The sequence below is a fragment of the Trifolium pratense genome, linkage group LG1 (genome assembly GCF_020283565.1).
Source record: "Trifolium pratense cultivar HEN17-A07 linkage group LG1, ARS_RC_1.1, whole genome shotgun sequence".
Taxonomy (NCBI): domain Eukaryota; kingdom Viridiplantae; phylum Streptophyta; class Magnoliopsida; order Fabales; family Fabaceae; genus Trifolium; species Trifolium pratense.
In genome coordinates this window covers 53,322,485-53,342,337 of record NC_060059.1, presented here as the reverse complement: position 1 = coordinate 53,342,337, position 19,853 = coordinate 53,322,485, and the positions used below count along the sequence as shown (strand labels likewise).

At 30.5% G+C, this 19,853-nt stretch overlaps 2 protein-coding genes across 3 annotated transcripts; both read left to right on the top strand.

Annotated features, from left to right (window-relative positions):
* The first annotated feature begins 538 nt into the window (after positions 1-538).
* On the top strand, positions 539-2,991 carry LOC123922017 (peroxidase A2-like). Its single transcript, XM_045974763.1, has 4 exons — positions 539-919; positions 1,024-1,218; positions 1,320-1,485; positions 2,200-2,991. The coding sequence occupies exons 1-4, from the start codon at positions 710-712 to the stop codon at positions 2,616-2,618; spliced, it is 990 nt and encodes a 329-aa protein (XP_045830719.1). The 5' UTR covers positions 539-709; the 3' UTR covers positions 2,619-2,991.
* Positions 2,992-5,253: 2,262 nt separating this feature from the next.
* On the top strand, positions 5,254-18,154 carry LOC123922773 (E3 ubiquitin-protein ligase RMA3-like). Of its 2 annotated transcripts, none has more exons than XM_045975468.1 (2): positions 5,254-5,264; positions 16,882-18,154. In XM_045975468.1, the coding sequence occupies exon 2, from the start codon at positions 16,980-16,982 to the stop codon at positions 17,676-17,678; it is 699 nt and encodes a 232-aa protein (XP_045831424.1). In that variant the 5' UTR covers positions 5,254-5,264; positions 16,882-16,979; the 3' UTR covers positions 17,679-18,154. The 2 variants fall into 2 exon arrangements, with proteins under 2 accessions (XP_045831424.1, XP_045831420.1); XM_045975464.1 differs by lacking the exon at positions 5,254-5,264 and adding an exon at positions 14,490-14,634.
* Positions 18,155-19,853: the final 1,699 nt, after the last annotated feature.

Here is a 19,853-nt window from a genome sequence, read left to right as displayed (position 1 = left end):
CCTCGTTTGCCCCACCATATTCATGTCAGCAGATCATATTGGAACATTTCTATCAAGATAGGAGCAAATCACTGCCCTTCCCAGTATCTAAGGGAAATATCTTGCCAGTTCATCTTATTTGGCCTAAACAGATCCAACTCAATAAGAGGACCTTTGGCCCAAAGCTGAGGGTTATATAAGCTCTCCTATATAGGAGAGCAAGGTAACATTATTCATTCACTCAATTACTTTCTCTCTCTTGTATCTCTCTGCTCTCTTTCCCTCTCTAACTTTGACATCGAAGCACCTGCAAGTACAATCCCCTTCCGTGGATCAGCTACTCGACCCGCCATTAACCACCTGCTCAACGGACTGTCAACTGGTCATCTACCTATTATGATCAACAGTTAAGATCAACTTCATTATTATATGTCAACTTTGAACTACTTAGATAGTGAAGTGTCAATCACTATAATTTTATAATTTTTGTCCTAAAGACAAAGTGTACCCCACTGGCCACTACATGTTATGAAACTTGATAAATCTTTGACAATGTATTAGGCAATAACTAGTGAAAACTTTGTCCTAAAGAAAGTTCCTAAACTAGTAATATAATAATTGAATAACGCGCTTTCTCTTATCTATATATGTATGCATATATCACCTAGATATGAATCACTAAGCAAATACTACATTTGAGAAAGAAAATTATACTACAAATCAATTAATCATGCTTTCTATAACTCATGTACCAGCTATCATTTTTTTTACGTTAATCCTTCTTTACAATTCAAATGGACAATTGAATGCAACTTTTTATTCTAACACATGCCCAAATGTGTCCTCCATTGTGCAAAATGCTGTCCAACAGGCTCTGCAATCTGATTCGCGAATTGGCGCAAGCCTAACTCGCCTTCATTTTCATGATTGTTTTGTCAATGTAAATTTCATATAACTTCATTCTATTTTTTGTTCTTTAAGAATACTATCGTTCTAATATTTTTATTTATTTAGTAATAATTATTATTATTTTCATATGAATAGGGGTGTGACGCATCGATTTTATTAGACCAAGGTGGAAACATTACACAAAGCGAGAAAAATGCAGCTCCGAATTTCAATTCTATTCGAGGGTTTGATGTGATCGATACGATCAAAAGCTCTCTTGAAAGTTCATGCTCAGGCATTGTATCGTGTGCTGATATTCTTGCCCTTGCGGCCGAATCTTCTGTGTCCTTGGTAACTTTCAAATTTCATTATTTTTTTTTCAATTTTTTAACTATTAGTTAATTATTTGGAGCAAGATGGAAATTAATATTTAAGCATGAACTATTTTGCAGTCAGGGGGTCCTTCATGGAATGTACTACTTGGAAGAAGGGATGGTCTAACAGCAAATCAAGCTGGAGCCAATAGCTCCATTCCCTCTCCATTTGATACCCTAGCTAATACTACATCCAAATTCTCTGCTGTTAACCTTGATACTACTGATCTTGTTGCATTGTCAGGTAAAAAACTAAAAATATGATAAATTAGAGTAATTAACTTTATCTAAAAAAAATTTGTTCACAACACTCTTTTTAAAATGATATATAATTTAAAAATATTCATCACTTAAAACTATATTTCTTAAAACTATTAACGTGAGGAAAATTGTTAGATTTTAATAATTCTATTTTAGTAAGCTAAAATGATTAACCACTATATATTTTTAATTAAGTTGGTGGTTCACTCATTTGTTTAGTAGACTCAATCAATTGAAATTTAGAAATCATCAACCCATTGACTCAAAATTAGATGAAATTCACTTTAGTTTTAGAGTTTATTTGATTTGATATGCACCTCTAAACTCTTAGTCCTTACATTTGTGATGTCTAAATTAACCGACAATACTAATATTATTATTTTTTTAAAGAAACAATACTAATATTATGTTAAACAAATAAAAGTGTATACAATTTTTAGTAAATTTTAATAAAATATAACATCTCTTTCCATATGTTTATTATTATAAAATTCATTTCTAAAAATTATAGGTCCACCTTTGGGAGAGGTCCATATTAGTACAAAACAAATATATTTGTCAAATTTTTATTATTCTTTTTTTGAACATTTCTCAAATTATTATACTAGTAGCTAGTTGACTAGTTCCTATATATCCAAGTCTTTTTCTTCAAGTAAACAAATTAATGATTGATTGGAAATTATGGAAATATTCATAGGTGCACACACTTTTGGACGTGCTCAATGCCAATTTTTCTCCCAAAGATTATTCAACTTCAGTGGCACTGGAAGCCCAGACCCAACATTAAACACAACATATTTAGCAACACTTCAACAAAATTGTCCACAAAATGGTAACGGTTCTACTTTGAACAACTTTGATCCATCATCTCAAGACACATTTGACAACAACTACTTCACCAATCTATTAACCAAAATGGGTCTTCTCCAAACAGATCAACAACTTTTCTCTACCAATGGTTCTTCCACTATTTCAATTGTTAATAGTTTTGCCAACAACCAAACAGCATTTTTTAACCAATTTGCTCAATCAATGATCAATATGGGAAATATTAGTCCGTTGACAGGAAGTCAGGGAGAAATCAGAATCGATTGTAAGAAAGTCAACGGAAGTTGATCAGCATTCACACATTTCAGATATTGGTGTGATTGTACGATCTTCATGAGACGGACAAAAAGAATCTAAATTTTAATATTAATTAATTGTATAATGCAAAATACAGAGATTGAATTTGAATTGTCTGGTGTGATTTAACGACTACTGGTGTCTCAAATACAGGAATGCGGAAAATATGGCCAATAGAGAGAGCTGGGTCCAAAACAAAGAAATTAAGAGCATTATATATATACCATGTTTTTTTAATCTTGCTGTTGTTAATCATGTTTCCATGAATATGAGCTATAGTTTTGTCTTTGATGTTTTTGTGTACGTTATAATGTGGGACTTCAAATTGATAAAGAAATTAATATATGTGCCTCTTTTTGTGTAAGTTATTATTGCAATTTTTGTCTTTTAAGTTTTATAATTATTTAATTTTAGTTTGTAAATTTTAATTACTCGATTTTAAACCTTCAGGTTTTATAAATTTTTGAATTTGATATCTCAAGTCATAACTGCTCAATTTTGACACCCAAATTTACCCCAATTTGCATTTGCAAGTCTTGCGTTTGTGATTAAAAATTGCTTATGTACCATTTTAAAGTATAAAAATAAAAGTTTTGCCTTAAATGCAGTTTTGCCCCCTCTGTTTTGATTAAATCGGAATTTTACCCCCCTTGTTTTAAAATGCGGACTTTTACCCCCCCCATGTTTTATATTTTTTTTGGATTTTGCCCCCCACCAAAATTCTGCACAAAATCTGCTTTCGAGTCTCAACTTCAAAGCTTCGCATAGAACTCAATTTGGATCTATAATTTACCAAAATGGTACCGAAATGACCACAATCGAATTAGTTTTCCACAGAATCAAACTATACTAAATTTGGAGTTACGGCGAGAGATTAAATACTATTTTAGTGAAGGTCTGTCCAAATTAATTATTGTATGAAACTACTACTTGTATTTTTGTCATGTCTCTTACCTTGTAGCTCATTTTTTAATAGTATTTACATGTATGGAAAGCTAACGAAATTACCCATCTTGTCATTTCAATTTTGTCGAATTTGAAGTTTCGATGTGTTTGGTAGATGATGTTGAATTTGAAGGTCGGAAGTAGATTTCTGCAGAATTAGTAATTGGACAGACCTTCACTAAAACGATAATTAATCTCTCTCTGTAACTCCAAATTTAGTGGGGTTTGATTCTGTGGAAATCTAACTCGATTTTGGTCATTTAAATATCTGTTTGGTGAATTATTGATCCAAATTGAGTTGTGTGAGAAGCTATGAAGTTGAGACTCGAAAGCAGATTTTGTGCAGAATTTTGGGAGACAGACCTTCACTAAAACGGTAATTAATCTCTCTCTGTAACTCCAAATTTAGTGGAGTTTAATTCTTTGGAAAGCTAACTCAAGTAAGATCATTTTGTTATCATTTTGGTGAATTATTGATCCAAATTGCGTTATGTGCGAAGCTTTGAAGTTGAGACTCGAAAGCAGAATTTTAGTGGGGAAAAATCCAAAAAATTGTAAAATGTGGGGGAGGTAAAAGTCCGCATTTTAAAATAGGGGGATAAAATTCCGATTTAATCAGAACAGAGGGGGCAAAACTGCATTTAAGTCAAAGGTTTTTAAAATAAGCAAATGCTAAAATGTGCCCTAAGGGCACATGATAAACAACTTGATATGGAAATATTATTCTCAAAAATCGTGCATTCAACTTTTCAAAAATTAAATTGTTGTATTTTTTCAAGTATACAATAAAAAATAATTTCATTTGATTCTTAAATAGGTTCTTTCACTATGTTTCCATCAATAGTTTTTCAAAATATTAAAAAAACGAAAAATAGTAAACACTCTTGTACCTTATTTGGGTATATGCACCTCATAGATAAAATTCAATATGATTACATATTTTTATATAAATTTTTAGTAAAATAAATTTCTTTTTAAAGTGCTTTTTTTTGTACAACTTTTAAAGTGCATTTTGTTGGTACCCAACTAAATATCATACTCCCTCCTATTCTTAATATAAGAGAGACTTCACTTTTTAGATTCATTGAAAATGTAATGTATCTCGATCATAATATGGACTAGATACATTAGATTCTCAATGAATCTAAAAAGTGAAATCTCTCTTATATTAAGGACAGGAGGGAGTAACATAATATAAATAAATCACTAAATTTGATTTAGTAGTGAAAAATTTGAGTAATATACATGATTTTTTAATATACATGATATTTTAACTAAAATATAACTTTTAAAATAAATAAGTGGGTATTTTGAGTTCGAATCTCGACCCTTAATAAATTATGCAATGTCCCTCTCGAAACCCGACCCATAATAAATTTTGTAATGTCTCTGCCAACTGAGTTAAATTTATTGGAACCAGACTTTTGTTTTTTACAAGGGAACCAAACTTATTTTATTTACTTAACACCTAATTTATTTATTTTTGTCGGTAATTTATTTAAAGTGGATGTATAAGTGGGACGACCGGAGTTCGAACCCCCAACCCTTGCATATATAATGCAATGTCTCTGCCGACTGAGATAAGTTCACGGACCCTAATTTATTTATTTTGTTAATAAGAAAAATACATTACATTATAAAAAATAAAAAAAAAAACAAACAGACTCAGTCAATGGAATCTTTTTCTACTCAGTCAATTTGTTAGTTAATTCCGTTTTTTTCCGAAACTATTTCCCTTTCTCAATTTCAATTTTCTTCTCCGCCAAATCTTGTTTCAAAGAAATTTATTGACAACGCCAAGAATCTTGTGATGGAGGAACAAGACTCAGGTCCAATTCCTATGGAAATTGACACGAACTTCACTGATGATATTCAACAAAATTATGATCAGACTCTTGAATTTTCATCTTTCTGGTGGTAAGGTTCGTAATCTGTTGAATCATCATATATATCTGGGAAAATAGTTCCACAGTTGGTTTTGGCAATCAAGATATTGAAATTCACAGTGTTGGTGTTGCTGCATTGGATAAGAGCAAGAAACCAGAGAAAAAGGATAATGGTAATGATGGAAGTTTCTTTGATTGTAATATTTGTTTATATTTGGCTAAAGATCCTGTTGTTACTTGTTGTGGCCATTTGTTTTGTTGGCCATGTTTATATAGATGGTTGAATTTAAGATCTTCTCGAACTCGGATTAAAGAATGTCCGGTTTGCAAAGGAGAAGTTACTGATAAGGATGTTATTCCTATATATGGTGGCGGGAATAATGACGAGGTTTGTAATGAAGATTCAAGCTCCGGTGCCAGTTCTCAAATCCCTCGCAGACCTAATGCAAGGCGTGTTTCGAGGGATCCAAATGCAAGGCCTATCTTGAGGGATCCTCCTAATGCAAGGCCTGTCTCGAGTGATCCAAATGCAAGGCCTGTCTCGAGGGATTCTAATGCTAGCTCAGTTTATGCAAGGCATGTCTCGAGGGATTCTAATGCTAGCTCTGTTGATTCTAATGCAAGGCATGTCTTGAGGGATTCTAATGTGAGGCAAGGTCTTCATATATATTATTATTATTATTATTATTATTATTATTATTATTATTATTATTATTATTATTTTCAATAGGACCAAAACTATCTGTGGATTTACTTTCGAATCTTACTTCGGGTTCAAATTCGAATAAGACATTGGAGAGTAGAAATGAGTCTTCAATTTCAATAGTGTTTGATGTGGATAGTAGAGAATCCATTGCTGCAACCAAGGTGAAGATGTTTTATTTGTTATTAGAAGGTAGATATGATGCTTCAATAGTGTATGATGTGGATAATTTGTAATGAGCTTCAATGCACATCCAATGTAAATGCATCTTATAAAAACAAATGTAAATGCGAGAAATAGTTGAGTTTCTATGTTAATTTTAGTTGGTAGGTGGTCAGCGACCACGGCGGTCCTTTATACAGCTAATTTGGCTCACTTGTGTCTGATTCAAAAACTAAGCACACCTAGGCAAGGACCAAAATGAAGATGAAGTACAGTTAGGGACCAAAATGAATAAAATCATGATCTCATCTTCCTGGAAAATAGTTTTCTGGGTTTTGTATAAGTTTTTGGGTTGAAGAAGACACATTGTATTCATTTTAGTCCTTAAGCACCATGGAATTCACATATAAGACCATTTACAATGGTGTTGAATTTGGGTGTTGAATAAGTGTTGAATGATTGGAGAGGTATGTTGAAAATGTGTGTTGAATGATGTGGAGGAGAGAGGTGTTGAAAGAATTCAACATGGTTGAAAGTTGAAAGGAGGGACATGTGACGCATTTTGATTGGCTGTCTGGATTTTTATCACATTAATACTTTGAACTCAATTATTTCATTGCAAATTAATTTTTTAATTTTTTACCAAAATTCATGATTTTGTTTGTCTATAAATAGAGACTTTTTTTTTTTTGAAAATTCTATAAATAGAGACTTGGTTCATTTGATTTGCACACAGAAAAAAAAAAGTTTTTCACTATAATAATCTTATTATTATCTTCCTATTAGTGTTAATCTTAAAGTATTAATTTTTTTTAGTGAAAACGGATTTTTTCACTATAATAATCCTAATTACGTTACTTGTGTGTTGTATTTTAAATTAAGTTAAAATGATTTGTATCATATAAATTATTTAAATAAATTTTGTTTTTATTAAAAAAAACTACAAAATAAATTGTTAAGTGTTTATTATTTTAATTTAATTTTAATCGATAATTGCAATTTTATGTAATCATAAAAATAAAAATAAAAATTTAAATAAGAATATGAAATAAAAATGGTGGGTAGAGAAAGTGGTGGGGTAGAGTGATGAATGAAAAAACCATTGGAGAGGGTAAAAGTTGAATGGGTGTTGAATGATTAAGTAGAAGAAAGAGAAAATGATGTGGAGTGTTGGGAAGTGAAAAAGTGGTGTTGAAATATTTTTACCATTGTACATGTTAGCAGGAAAGTAACATGTGATGTGGCAAAAAAAAACAGAGAACACGTCATCAGAATTAACGTCAATTTAATTCCAGGGATCACTTTGACTAACGGATGGTCGAATCAGGGACTTTAAAATATTTTTTGGTGATTCACGGACTACTATAACAGCGAGTGACACTTTCAAGGACTAAATTGGCTGTTTACTCAAATTCAGAGATATAAGCTTAATTAATCTATAATATGAAATAAACCAGGAGAATTTCTCTTTCTCTCTCCTATGAAATATTTGCCTCTCATGCATTCTTCTCTGTGGTTCATTTGACATTTAATACAACTAGTATCCAGACCCGTGCCAAGCATGGGTAAAAATACGTTTGTAGATTTATTGACTTATAAATAATATACTTTACTTCAAACTGAAAAATTAAAATTTTAATTGTTAATAGAAGATAATTAACGACAACTACATAAATATTTATAATCATATAAAATTTAATAATTAAAATAACACCCTGTGATAAAAAAAAAAACTAACCGTAAAATTTATGTATAGTGTCATAGATCTTCTTAAGGAAGATTCCTATAGTTAGTATTTTTTCTTATCAAATTAAAAATATATCATAATTGTTGTTTATATTATTCTCCACTAAAAGAATCGTAAAGTTGATCGAAAATATATGGAAGAGACTTTGACGTTTCGTAAAAAGGCTTTGAGGTGAATTTGAATTACGAAAAAAAAAGTTTGTGTAACAATATATGAATAGAAATATAGACTACAATATAAATAACAAAAAAAAACGATTCCCGTATTAATATTTAAGCAGAAATATACAGGTTCCTGTTGAAAGTTATAAAATAAATAGGTCTTCGTATTAATATATGACTAAAAATATAGAATCTATAAAAATTATAAAATTAAAATTACCGTAAAAAAATTATAAATAAGTAGGTCTTCATATTAATATGAGTAAAAATATAGATCTAAGTAGAAATTATAATGTGTCAAAAAAAAGTAGAAATTATAAAATAAAAAAGTCATTTATATTAATGCATACGAAGAAATATACGTTCCCGTAGAAATTACAATAAAAAATAGGCTCCCATATTGATGTATGAATTGAAAATATGAAATATATGTTCCCTAAAAAATGTAAAAAAGGTGACTAACTAACTCATAAAATCATAATATCTGCAAATAAAATGTAAAAAAGGTGACTAACTAACTCATAAAATCATATTGATAGAAATATATGATTAAAATGTATTGTCATACTATCAAAAACATACCAAAAATAAAATAAATAAGATTTTGGAATTGAACATGTGAAAAAATATATGACCATAAGAAAATTGTTTCAACGAAGAAGAAAAAACCAAAAAGATTTTTAGAAGAATTTCATAATGTATTTTCTAATTCCTAATGATTCCTAATGATGTATAAAAATGTGATACTCAAGAGCAATATTTATAGCAAAAAAAAAAGCAATTAATCATATCAATTATTCCCTAAATTCGAGGAAGTAAAGGTTAGGATTATTTTTCGTATTATTTTTTATTTATTTAGAGAAGATCACCAAAGAGGAGAAAGGGCGATATAATTTCCCAGACTCCTTTATTCTTTTCTATTTGGTTAGTTAATCTTTATTGTTAATTTCTATCAAAACTTGAATGTGATTTATTTGATCCAAGTTTTTTCTTTTTTGCAGATGATTCAAGGTTTATCTTTGGTACTTTCAATATTATATTGGCAGTTTCAAGATTCATAAACTATTGATTTTATTGTAATTAAATTTGAATTAATTAGAGTTTTGAAATGTTTACCTGAAATACAATTTTTATTGTTCAAATGAATATGTTATATAGTCGATTGAAATTTGACTTATCATTTAATTAGTTTTGTGTGTTTGTCTCTTTTGGTTGATCTTATGGTTGTAACATGGGAATTTGGATATTTTGTCCAAAAAGTTTATATAAGGGAAACATGAAGAAAGAAGTGTTTATGTGTCCAAAAAAAATAAAAAAAGTTTATATAAGGAAAACATGAAGAAAAAAACGGAAAAAGGTAATTAAACATAGAAAATTAAAGTTTATGTGCGTAAATTTTTGTACATGTAATATTATTTAGAAGTTTCACTGCCACTTTCGATAAAAAAAAAAAAGTTTCATTGTCACTCAATTGCTCAAGTCAAATATAGAAATAATATATAGCTAGCGTATTAATCTTACACTAACACAAAATTGGGCACACAAAGAAAAACACATAGTATAGCTTTTTAACAAAAGAAAATAACAAGTCTACAAAAATATGCATTCTCACCCAACAAAATAAATTAATATGCATTAATTATGATAGTAAAGAAATCTATAGATTCATACATTATTACGGGATGTATTCTATTTTTGTAATATATATTATAGTTTGTATTTCTACTCATGTTAATATGAAGGACTATTTTTTTGTAATTTCTACGAGAACTTATATATCTATTATAATATATATTAATATGAAGACTCATATTTTTTTTTTTTTGTAATTTTTATGAAATCTATATTTTTATTCATATTAATACGATGACAATTTTTTTATATATATTAAGGAGGCCTAAAAGCCCAAAAGAAAAACAATTACATAGAAATCACTCGAGGGGTAGTGTTTCCCAAGAAATCAAAGTGAAATATAACCCTAATTTGAGTTGGACAAAGCATAAAAAAATTACAACATACATCAATAGGGGCCTATTTTTTTATTGTAATTTCTACGATAACATATATTTATACTTCTGCATATATTAATATAAAGACCTATTTATTTAATAATTTTTACGGAATCTATATTTTTAGTTATATATAAATAGGGAGACTACTTTTTTTTTTTTATTTCAACGAGAACCTATATATTGTAGTCTATATTTCTATCCACAAACATTGTTTTCATGTAATTCATATCTACCTCAAAGCCTTTTTACGAAACCTCAAAGCCTCTTCCATATATTCCATAGAGAAATTATTTTCCATCAACTTTATAATTCTTTTAGTGGAGAATAATATAAACAATAAGTATGATACAATTTAAATTTGATAAAAAAAAAATACGAACTATAGGAATATTTCTTAAAAAAAATCTATGACATTATACACAAATTTTACTGTTAGTTTTTATCACAAAGTGATATTTTTATTATTAAATTATATAAGATTGTAAATATTCATGTAGTTGTCATTAATTATCTTCAATTAACAATTAAAATTTTAATTTTTCAGCTTAAAATAAAATATATTATTTATAAGTCAATAAATTTACAAACGCATTTTTACTCGTGACATTTCGGGATAATGCCCTTCCATCTAATTTACAAATGCATTTTTACCCATGATATTATTTATAATGTCCTTCCATTGCTTATATCGTGACATTTTCACAAAGAAGAGTTTAACTTCATTTACAGCAATCTAAATCCTGCATTACACATAAACTCAATTAAAATGCAAGGATATTTTGGTCTTTTAAAAAATTAAACACACTTCTCTCTCTTCTATTTCTTTTCTTTTTTCTGTTAAATCAATCAACACATCAAATCTACTATATTTCTCATCTATTTCTCTCTTCTCACACACTCTCTCACCTATTTCTCTCTTCTCATTTTCTTATTACAACCACACACACCCTAAGAAATTATGAGCAAAGTCTCTGATTAACTTCTATTTAATTGCAAAAATTTACAGCTTCAACCTTCTTCTTTTTTCCTTCAAAATTTACAGTGACATCAAAATGATTTCGTTTAATAGCGAAGGACCATTTTCAATGTCACAGGTCTTAAAAGATCAAGTTTATGTGCACAGTTTTTACAGTCGTTCTACTATACTATAGTTCATTTGCTTTCTTTTTTTTTTAAAAAAATAAATTATAAGTGACAAAAAAAGATGATGTGGCAGCTGAGTCACTTAAGTGACTTATCACATCAGCATTGACTTGGTCAAAATTGACCTTTTGCAAAATGGGGTAAACATAGGGGGCCAAAAGTGCTATTTTGAAACATAGAGGGCCAAAATTGCAACTTTGCAAAACTTGGGCCAAAAGTGTAATATAGCCAAAAATTGATTATATTTTTTTTGACAAAAGGTAAAGGATTAATTTTAGACTCAACTAATTAAGTTTTTAAGTTCTCGCTTCTTTGCCACATGATGCGAATAACTCTAGCATGTGTTAAACTTGAAATTCTCATATCCTCCACCTTATGTGGACAAAATGATTCCATTTGACGAACGTTAAAATGATCGTTTATGAAAATTTACTTAGTGGTCATAAATAAAAACATGAAAATTTGACTTTAAAGGTTCATGATAATTCCACTATTTATCTACAATTTTTCATTTTTGACTTTTTACGACTATAAAGACATCTTTTATAATTTATATTAAAAAATTGCAAATTTTATAAAGAGTTAAATAAATTTTTTATTTTTATAAATATCTCAAATTTCGTTTTTACTCTTTATAAATTTGGTTCTCAAATATTTTTCGTAATAACTTTTAGTCTCTGCTTTTAAGTTTGGACCGGGCAATGGACTAAGGGAAAAACTAGTTAGACCCAATAGCGAACGACCCAATACATCAAAGCCCAATGGGAGCATCTAAAGGAGAAGCGTGAAAACAACCATGAAAAACACATGATAAGCATGATCCACCATGACTTGGAGAAGAAGGAAGAAGCTTGGAGAAGAAGGAAAAGAAATCGCCCACTACCCATGAATTCCTCTCCAAGCAAGGCAGTTACTTAAGAAGCAAGAGGAGATTTTTTGCCTATAAATAGGGTCTGTTTCAAGAGAAGAGGAGGACAATTTTTTCACTGATTCTACATAGACAGTTGATTCATTCTAAACAATTTTTTCATTCTTGAAAAGAGAATCAATTTTTTCTCTGATCATACTTGTATCAATTATCAATCTTGAATAATACAAACCTCCTATGTTCTTCACCAGAACAAAGTCAATTCATCTGTCTTATTTTTCGTAACGACTTTTAGTCTCTGCTTTTAAGTCAACTCATCTTTTGTTAAAAATTCTAAACTTCAATAGGAGAATTTCGATAAAATATTTAACAAAAGATGAATTTTTAAATGCCAATTTTTTTTTTGACGAATTAAGCGTCACAAACTTAAAAATTGATATTTAACTCATCCCATGTTAAAAACAATTAAAATTTTGCAAGATAGATTTCTATATATTTAATAAATATTACTGTGAAAAAAATTCAAAATTTCGATAGGAGAGATTCTTATAACAATATAAACATAAACATGAATAAAAAAACTCTTTTAGAAATATAAAGAGTGCATATGAGTTGACTTAAAAACAAGAATCAAATATTGTGACAAAAAATATTTAAAGGACTAAAATATGCTAAAAAGAATACAGGGACTAAAAATAAAATTTAAAATATTTATAGAGATGAAAAATTTCTTTTAACTCTTTTATAAATATAAGCACGGGTCCGGATACTAGTTTCTTATATATAGTACTAATAGAAATGATTTGATTCTTTTTTAATGTATCCAAGGACATGGAGAGTGACATTTAATTAATTTGTGGTTGTATAGCTTATAAATTTTTTTTATTACCTATGTATCTTTTGTAAAGATCGATCAGTCGTTTAATTTGTTACTAGTAATTATGTTACTACGTGAGATTTGTTACTTGCCCTGTAATAGCTTTACTGCATAACCACTTGTTGAGTTGCATTTCACTCTGTTAAAGCAAACAAATACTACAAGTTATTGCTTGCACTACAAGGCTGCAATCTGCAAAGTTGGGCTGATTTCAAGTTGAATGTAGCTCATGAGACACACTAAGCTCTTGTTGCTGATATAGCTTTGATTGATTTCAAGTTGAATGTAGCTAAAAATATGTGACTAATATCACTAGGGCAGACATTAAAGAAAATATATGTGGCACAGATTTTTGGAAGACGGCAAGATTTCTAAAAGAAGGCAAGATTTCCCTTCGGCCCTTCCTACTCCTTTTGTTTCTGTTGATAATCTCAAGTGTTAAAAAACACTTAAACCGGTAACATTTTGGTTTTAGTCTCTAACGTTAAGTGTCGTTTAAAAAATGATGACGTGGCAAACAGAGGATGATGTGGCACCGTGTGACGTGACAAACGAAGATGACGTGTCAATGATGATGCACAGTCATCCACTTAGAGAGACCAAATCCAAAAATAAAATTGTAGAGAGGGACCAAAACCAAACAAACGAAATTAAATCCAAAAACATATTTTTCTTCTTTTTTCTCTAAACTTATAAATTGACTCATAAATTGCAAAACATGTTTTTAATGAATGCAATTTGAGGGATTCAAAAGAAGAAAAAAAAAAGACTAAAATCGAGTCATTCTATCTTAAAAGTTTGTGAATATTTTGGTTGACATTTTAGGATCTATAATGGAACTCAAATTTTACAATATATAAAGTTGTTTGATTAAAAATTCATGTCAAATTTTGAAGATAACAATTAGTAAATTAATATGGTCTTTTGATTAAATCAAAATAAATGGTATATAAGGAAACTCAATTTTTTGTTGGTTAAAGAGTTTTATGGAATTTTAGGTTGGGGAGAAGAAAATATTGTTTTAGTACATTCAACACAAATTTCTGGATTTAGAAAAATATGAGTCCATTTTTGGCTTTAGAGAAAAAAGAAGAAAAATATGTTTTTGGGTTTAATTTCATTTTTGGTTTTGGTCCTCTCTGCAATTTTGTTTTTGGATTTGGTCCCTCTAAGTTGGTGACTAGACATCATTATTGACATATCATCATCGTTTGCCACATTACACATTGTCATGTCAGCCTCTATTTCGCACGTCATTATTTTTGTAACGGCACTTAACGTTAAGGACTAAAACCAAATCAATTTGAACCTTATATAACTATTTTAAAACAAAAAAAATACAGGAAGAAAACCAAAAATTACTTAGACGAATTCATCATTTATATCTCTCATTTCCTAAAAAAAATTAACGAAATGAATTTGCTTCAATCTTACGCTCTGTAGCTTAATGGGACGTGCTTAATTTCTACGTACGCCGAGTTTATATGGTAACTTTTCTACTCAACTAGAACATCGACCCGTGCGGTGTACGGGTCTGATTAGCTGTAAGATATATAATGATTAAATAAGATATGATAATTTCAATAATGTAAGGTATATGAAAAAAGTTGAGTAACATTAAACGATAGTTGAACAATAATTTTGGATAAATATTCATACAAAGAAAATTATGTTATATTACGAAAGACTTCCTTGTAGACCACATTCGAAGTCTTAGTCGTATCTTCACCGTCGTCATCAATGATCAATATTTTTAATCCTTTTCTAGAAGTAACTCTTGAAATTGCAACATACAATTGACCATGTGAAAACACTGTCGACGGAAGATATATCCCAACATGCTTTAAAGATTGTCCCTGACTCTTATTAATAGTCATCGCAAAAGAAATCATTATAGGAAATTGTCTCCGTTGAAATTTAAAAGGAATTCTCACGTCAGATGGGTGTCAGAGAAAATCTAGGTATGAAAACCTGATCACCAATATTACTTCCTGAAATAATTTTTTCTTCAAGAGCACGTTTTCTCAATCTCGTAATAATAAGTCTTGTTCCATTGCATAATCCTAATTTTTTATTCAAATTCCTTAATAGCATAACTCGAACTCCAACTTTAAGTCTCAACTTGTGATTTGGAAGTCCCGACGTAGAAATCGTGTTCAAAAATTCGGGAGTATGAACATCATCCACTGTTTGACCGTCTACATTTTGTGTGAGTGGAGTATCATAACTCAAATATGTTTTTTCTTCACCAGGAATTAAATCCAACATATAATCATTTATTGTGTCGACTATTGAATTTTTAGGAGCTAGTATAGCTCTATTTTGGAAATACGTTATATCGTTCATGTTTTGTAAAATATGATGGAAGCAAGAGGATCACCTGAATTTGGAATCAATAAATCTGATGGAATGTCAAGTTCTAAATCATCGTCGTTGTCATCTCCAATTTCTCCATCGCCAACACCCAAAACCCATTCAGAAAACAATTTTCTTTGTTCAACGTCTACACTCGAAGCACCACCGAGAAACCTCATGTTTTTACTCAATGTTAAAACTTCACAAAAATTCCAAAGAACCGAAGAATTTAGCATGAACAGGCCTTGTACCTTTGGGTATTACTGGTAGAATTTGTCTAAAATCTCCGCCAAAAATAACAACTTTTCCACCGAAGGGAATGTGTTTATTTTTTTCATCAACAGACTTGAGAATATCTTTTAAAGTTCGATCAACAGCTTCGAAACAGTGTTTGTGCATCATTGGTGCTTCATCCCATATAATGAGCTTTGCTTTTTGTATTAATGGCGCCAAAGGGCTTTTAGGAACTATAGTACATGTTGAAAACTCGTCAACATTTAGATGAATAGAAAAGCTTGAATGTGTTGTTCTACCGCCAGGTATAAGCAATGCAGCGTTCCCACTTGAGGCAACTGTTAAAACTATCTCACCTTTTAAGCGTAATGCGGATGACATGGCCCTCAAGATAAATGTCTTCCCTGTACCGCCATAACCATAAAGAAAAAACACACCAGGTTTGTTTTCGTTAACTCTTGTCAGTATTGTGTCATATACTTTACGTTGCTCTGAAGTCATAGTTGACATCAATCTAACATGTTCCTCAACTAATGATTGTTTGTTATAATTCAATTTGTCGTGTATTAAACTATTTTGTATATCAGGAACTAATGATGTGGCTGCTCTATGCATTGGAGGATAATCTTTTAAACTCTTCCCACAACTACGTAACATCATCTCAATATCTGCTAGTGCATATTGTATCAATGAATGTGATTAATGACATGACTATGATTGTGTTTGGTTGTATTGAAAAAAAATTGTTTTAACATAATTGAGTTTGATAATAACTTTCCAAATCACAGGTGATAATAACTTTTCAAATCTCACATGATAATTATTCTCTAAATTTATGATCCGGTAGAAAAAAAATCATTGATCAGGAAAGACATAAAAATATTTCGTGATGAATAATATAGTCAACAATAATTTTTATATGATATACTTTTAAAACTGATGGTGCTTATCAATTATTGCGCATAATTTTAATCATAATTGGTATACTTGCCATAGTGGTTGGAAATATTGCTTTGCACTAAAGGGTTGCGGGTTCAAATCCTTGTCAAGACAAAATTGTATTATTTTTTAATAAAAATTGCAAGATAAAATGGAGGGAAAACAGGCTAAACAAATTAGGGTTTAGGATTTGCTTGTGTATACAAGCTTATAATATAAAAGATTAGGGTTTGCAATTTTCTGCACTTTTATTTCGTCAATTTAGTCGCCACAATTTCAATTCCCCCTTTATGTAACTTTTTTTGGATATTGAATTTGTGATGGGGGAACAAACATCTGATTTAATTGCAATGGAAATTGATTCGAATCCGGAACAATTATCAGTTGCTATTGCTACTATTAGTGCTTTGAATTTGAATGATCCAATTCATCAAGTTCATGGTTATCGTAATAGTAATCTATATAATCCTGATACATGGGAAAGTGTTTTGAATCGCAATCGAAATGCTGTCGAAAAGCCAGAAGCTAGTAAAACTGATGTTGCTGCTGCTGCATTGGATAAGACTAAGAGTAATGATGGAAGTTTCTTTGATTGTAATATTTGTTTAGATTTGGCTAAGGATCCTGTTGTGACTTGTTGTGGTCATTTGTTTTGTTGGCCATGCATATATAGATGGTTGAATTTAAGAGCTTCTCGAACTCGGACTAAAGAATGTCCTGTTTGCAAGGGTGAAGTTACTGATAAGGATGTTATTCCTATATATGGTGTTGGGAATAATGACGAGGTTCCTAATGAGGATTCAACCTGCGAAACGCCTCAAATTCCTCCAAGACCTAATGCAAAGCGTGTCTCGAGGGATTCTAATCCAAGGCCTGTCTTATGGGATTTTAATTCAACTGTCTCGAGGGATTTTAATGAAAGGCCTCATTCCCTATTTGGACCACCACCGGGCCATCATATTCGGGGCTCAAATTTTCAATTTGCTACTGCTTACTCAGTCTCCCATGTTCAAAGATAGCATAGCAGAATTTAACTATTAGACTCAGTTCACATGGTTAATCAAGAAATATTCAGCTTACAAACTTGGTGCTGCTGAAGTCCAGATCTTCAGGTCCGATTTTGTGTGGTTGAAGCTTTGTCTATGTTTTATGAATATTTTGTTGAAATTGTATAGCTTATATGATTTGCTTGTAACTTTTTAGTAAGTTGTTTTTAGTGTTTAACTTGTCTGCTTCAGATTCACAAGTCTCTAACTTATGTTGTTTTCTTTTTGTTGCTTACTCGCTTGTTGGTGTCCCTCGTGGTGCCTATTTCTTTCTTAGTCATGACATGTTAGATATATAAGTCAGGAGCAAGTCCAAAGCTTAAATTTGTATTTGTTGCTTTTGCATGAACTCTGTACTTTGCTCTATTAGTGGTTAGTTGATCTACACATAATGTAATGTCTAGCTTTTAGCTATTTGAATGAAATATCAATTTCTCGACCAATAAAAAGACTCGGTTCACATAATAAAATCCAAGCCAAATAGGCTTGTGAATACCCTTTAGTTTTGGATGCATTTGCTTTGATCCATGTTTTATATTAAAAGCATATTAAATAATTGGCGTTTGAATCATTTAGGAAAAATTATACCTCATATCCCTGAGGTCTATTTAAATAATAACCTTGAAATCCCCTTTGGTGTGAGATTTTAGGATTTATGTTGTTGAAAAAGGAGAAGTAGCACTAACCTCTTTTAAAAATAAGAAGGTGAAGATTAATCTAGTAGTTTGTTTCCAGGTTGAGCCACATTGTTTGTTTCCTCTGTTTCATCATTGGTTAGTAGTTGTTTGTTGTGTTTTTGGAGGTTGTTTAGTTTGGTGATTGTTAGGGATGTCAGTTTGATCAATTTGGGGATCTGAAGACAGGGAATTTTAGTCTTTTTTTGATAAATTCTGTTCATTCTCTCTTAGGCTATAATAGTATAATGTAAAAACTAAATTATTCAATCAAGTGTTTAAGATTAATTCTCATTTGTGTTGTTGTAACCATTAATTAGTTATATGGTAAAAAAAATATAATCTTTCAAGGAAAATGCTAAAGTCTACGACAAACTTTTCGTCGGATCACAGGAATGAATTGGTGGTTGCAATTTGATTCTATCTCTTAATTTTCATTTGCCTCAAAATGATCTGTTTAGTTTCTGCTATGCTTTTCCAAATGAGTTATGCCTGTGATTTATCTTGTTAGTTAGTAATGCTTTGACATTTGGTTCCGGATATATATCATTAGCTGTTGCAAGTGTACTTACCATCTTGTAGAAAAGCATATAAAATCCACTTTGTTTGGAAAAATGGAATAGAAAATATGCAGAGTAGTATTCCTCAAATGATGAAGGTACTTCTCATTCTCACTTATGTGGTTGTATAGCATGTAAATTTTTGTTATTACCTTTGTTAATTTGTAAATATTGGTTGTCATTAATTTGTTACTAGTAATTATGTTACTACATACCACTTATTGGGTGGCATTTCACTATAATAGCAAATACATACCAGTTATTGCTTGCCCTACAAGGCTGCAACCTAATCTATAGTTGGGATGATTTCAAGTTGAAAGAAGCTAGCTCATGAGGAACTCTAACCAGTAACCGTAATTGTTGAAAGAAGTTAAACTATAGTAATCGTTGCCTTTTTTGGTGGAAATATTGTTGCCTATGTAAAACAGTTCTGTAGTTTTAATCTATAGGCAACTGTTATTATGCATTGCTTATATAAACCGCGGCCTTTTCTTATGTTTTTGGCAATGGTTACATATATGTGCTGCTTGAACAAAACCACGGCCTTTTCATATATCAGTCAACGGTTTTTTGCGCTACTTATTGACAACCGTTGCCTAAATATTGTGCTTAAATCGTAGACTTTTCATATGTTTTAGGTGGAGCCGGCCATTTGCAGGGGCATCCACCCTCCACCACTAGGCCTCCAATTTTTTTTGGCACACACCGCATACAAAAATGTTCCTGCCATGTCTACACACACAATCACAAATAATCCAAAAAATTTCATTCACAAATAATTTTACAATTTTACAGAGATGGTTATCATTATACAAATATTCAATACAACTAAATTCATCCATAGTAGCTTGTATGGAGGAAACTTCCCTTACGTTAGACACTTTTCTACTCTAACACGGAAGTCCTTTTCTAAT

Coding starts and splice junctions, on each gene's coding strand:
- LOC123922017 (XM_045974763.1), top strand. CDS start 710: ATGCTTTCTATAACTCATGTACCAGCTATCATTTTTTTTACGTTAATC. Junction 920..1,023: donor TTCATGATTGTTTTGTCAAT/GTAAATTTCATA, acceptor TCATATGAATAG/GGGTGTGACGCATCGATTTT. Junction 1,486..2,199: donor TGATCTTGTTGCATTGTCAG/GTAAAAAACTAA, acceptor AAATATTCATAG/GTGCACACACTTTTGGACGT.
- LOC123922773 (XM_045975468.1), top strand. CDS start 16,980: ATGGGGGAACAAACATCTGATTTAATTGCAATGGAAATTGATTCGAAT.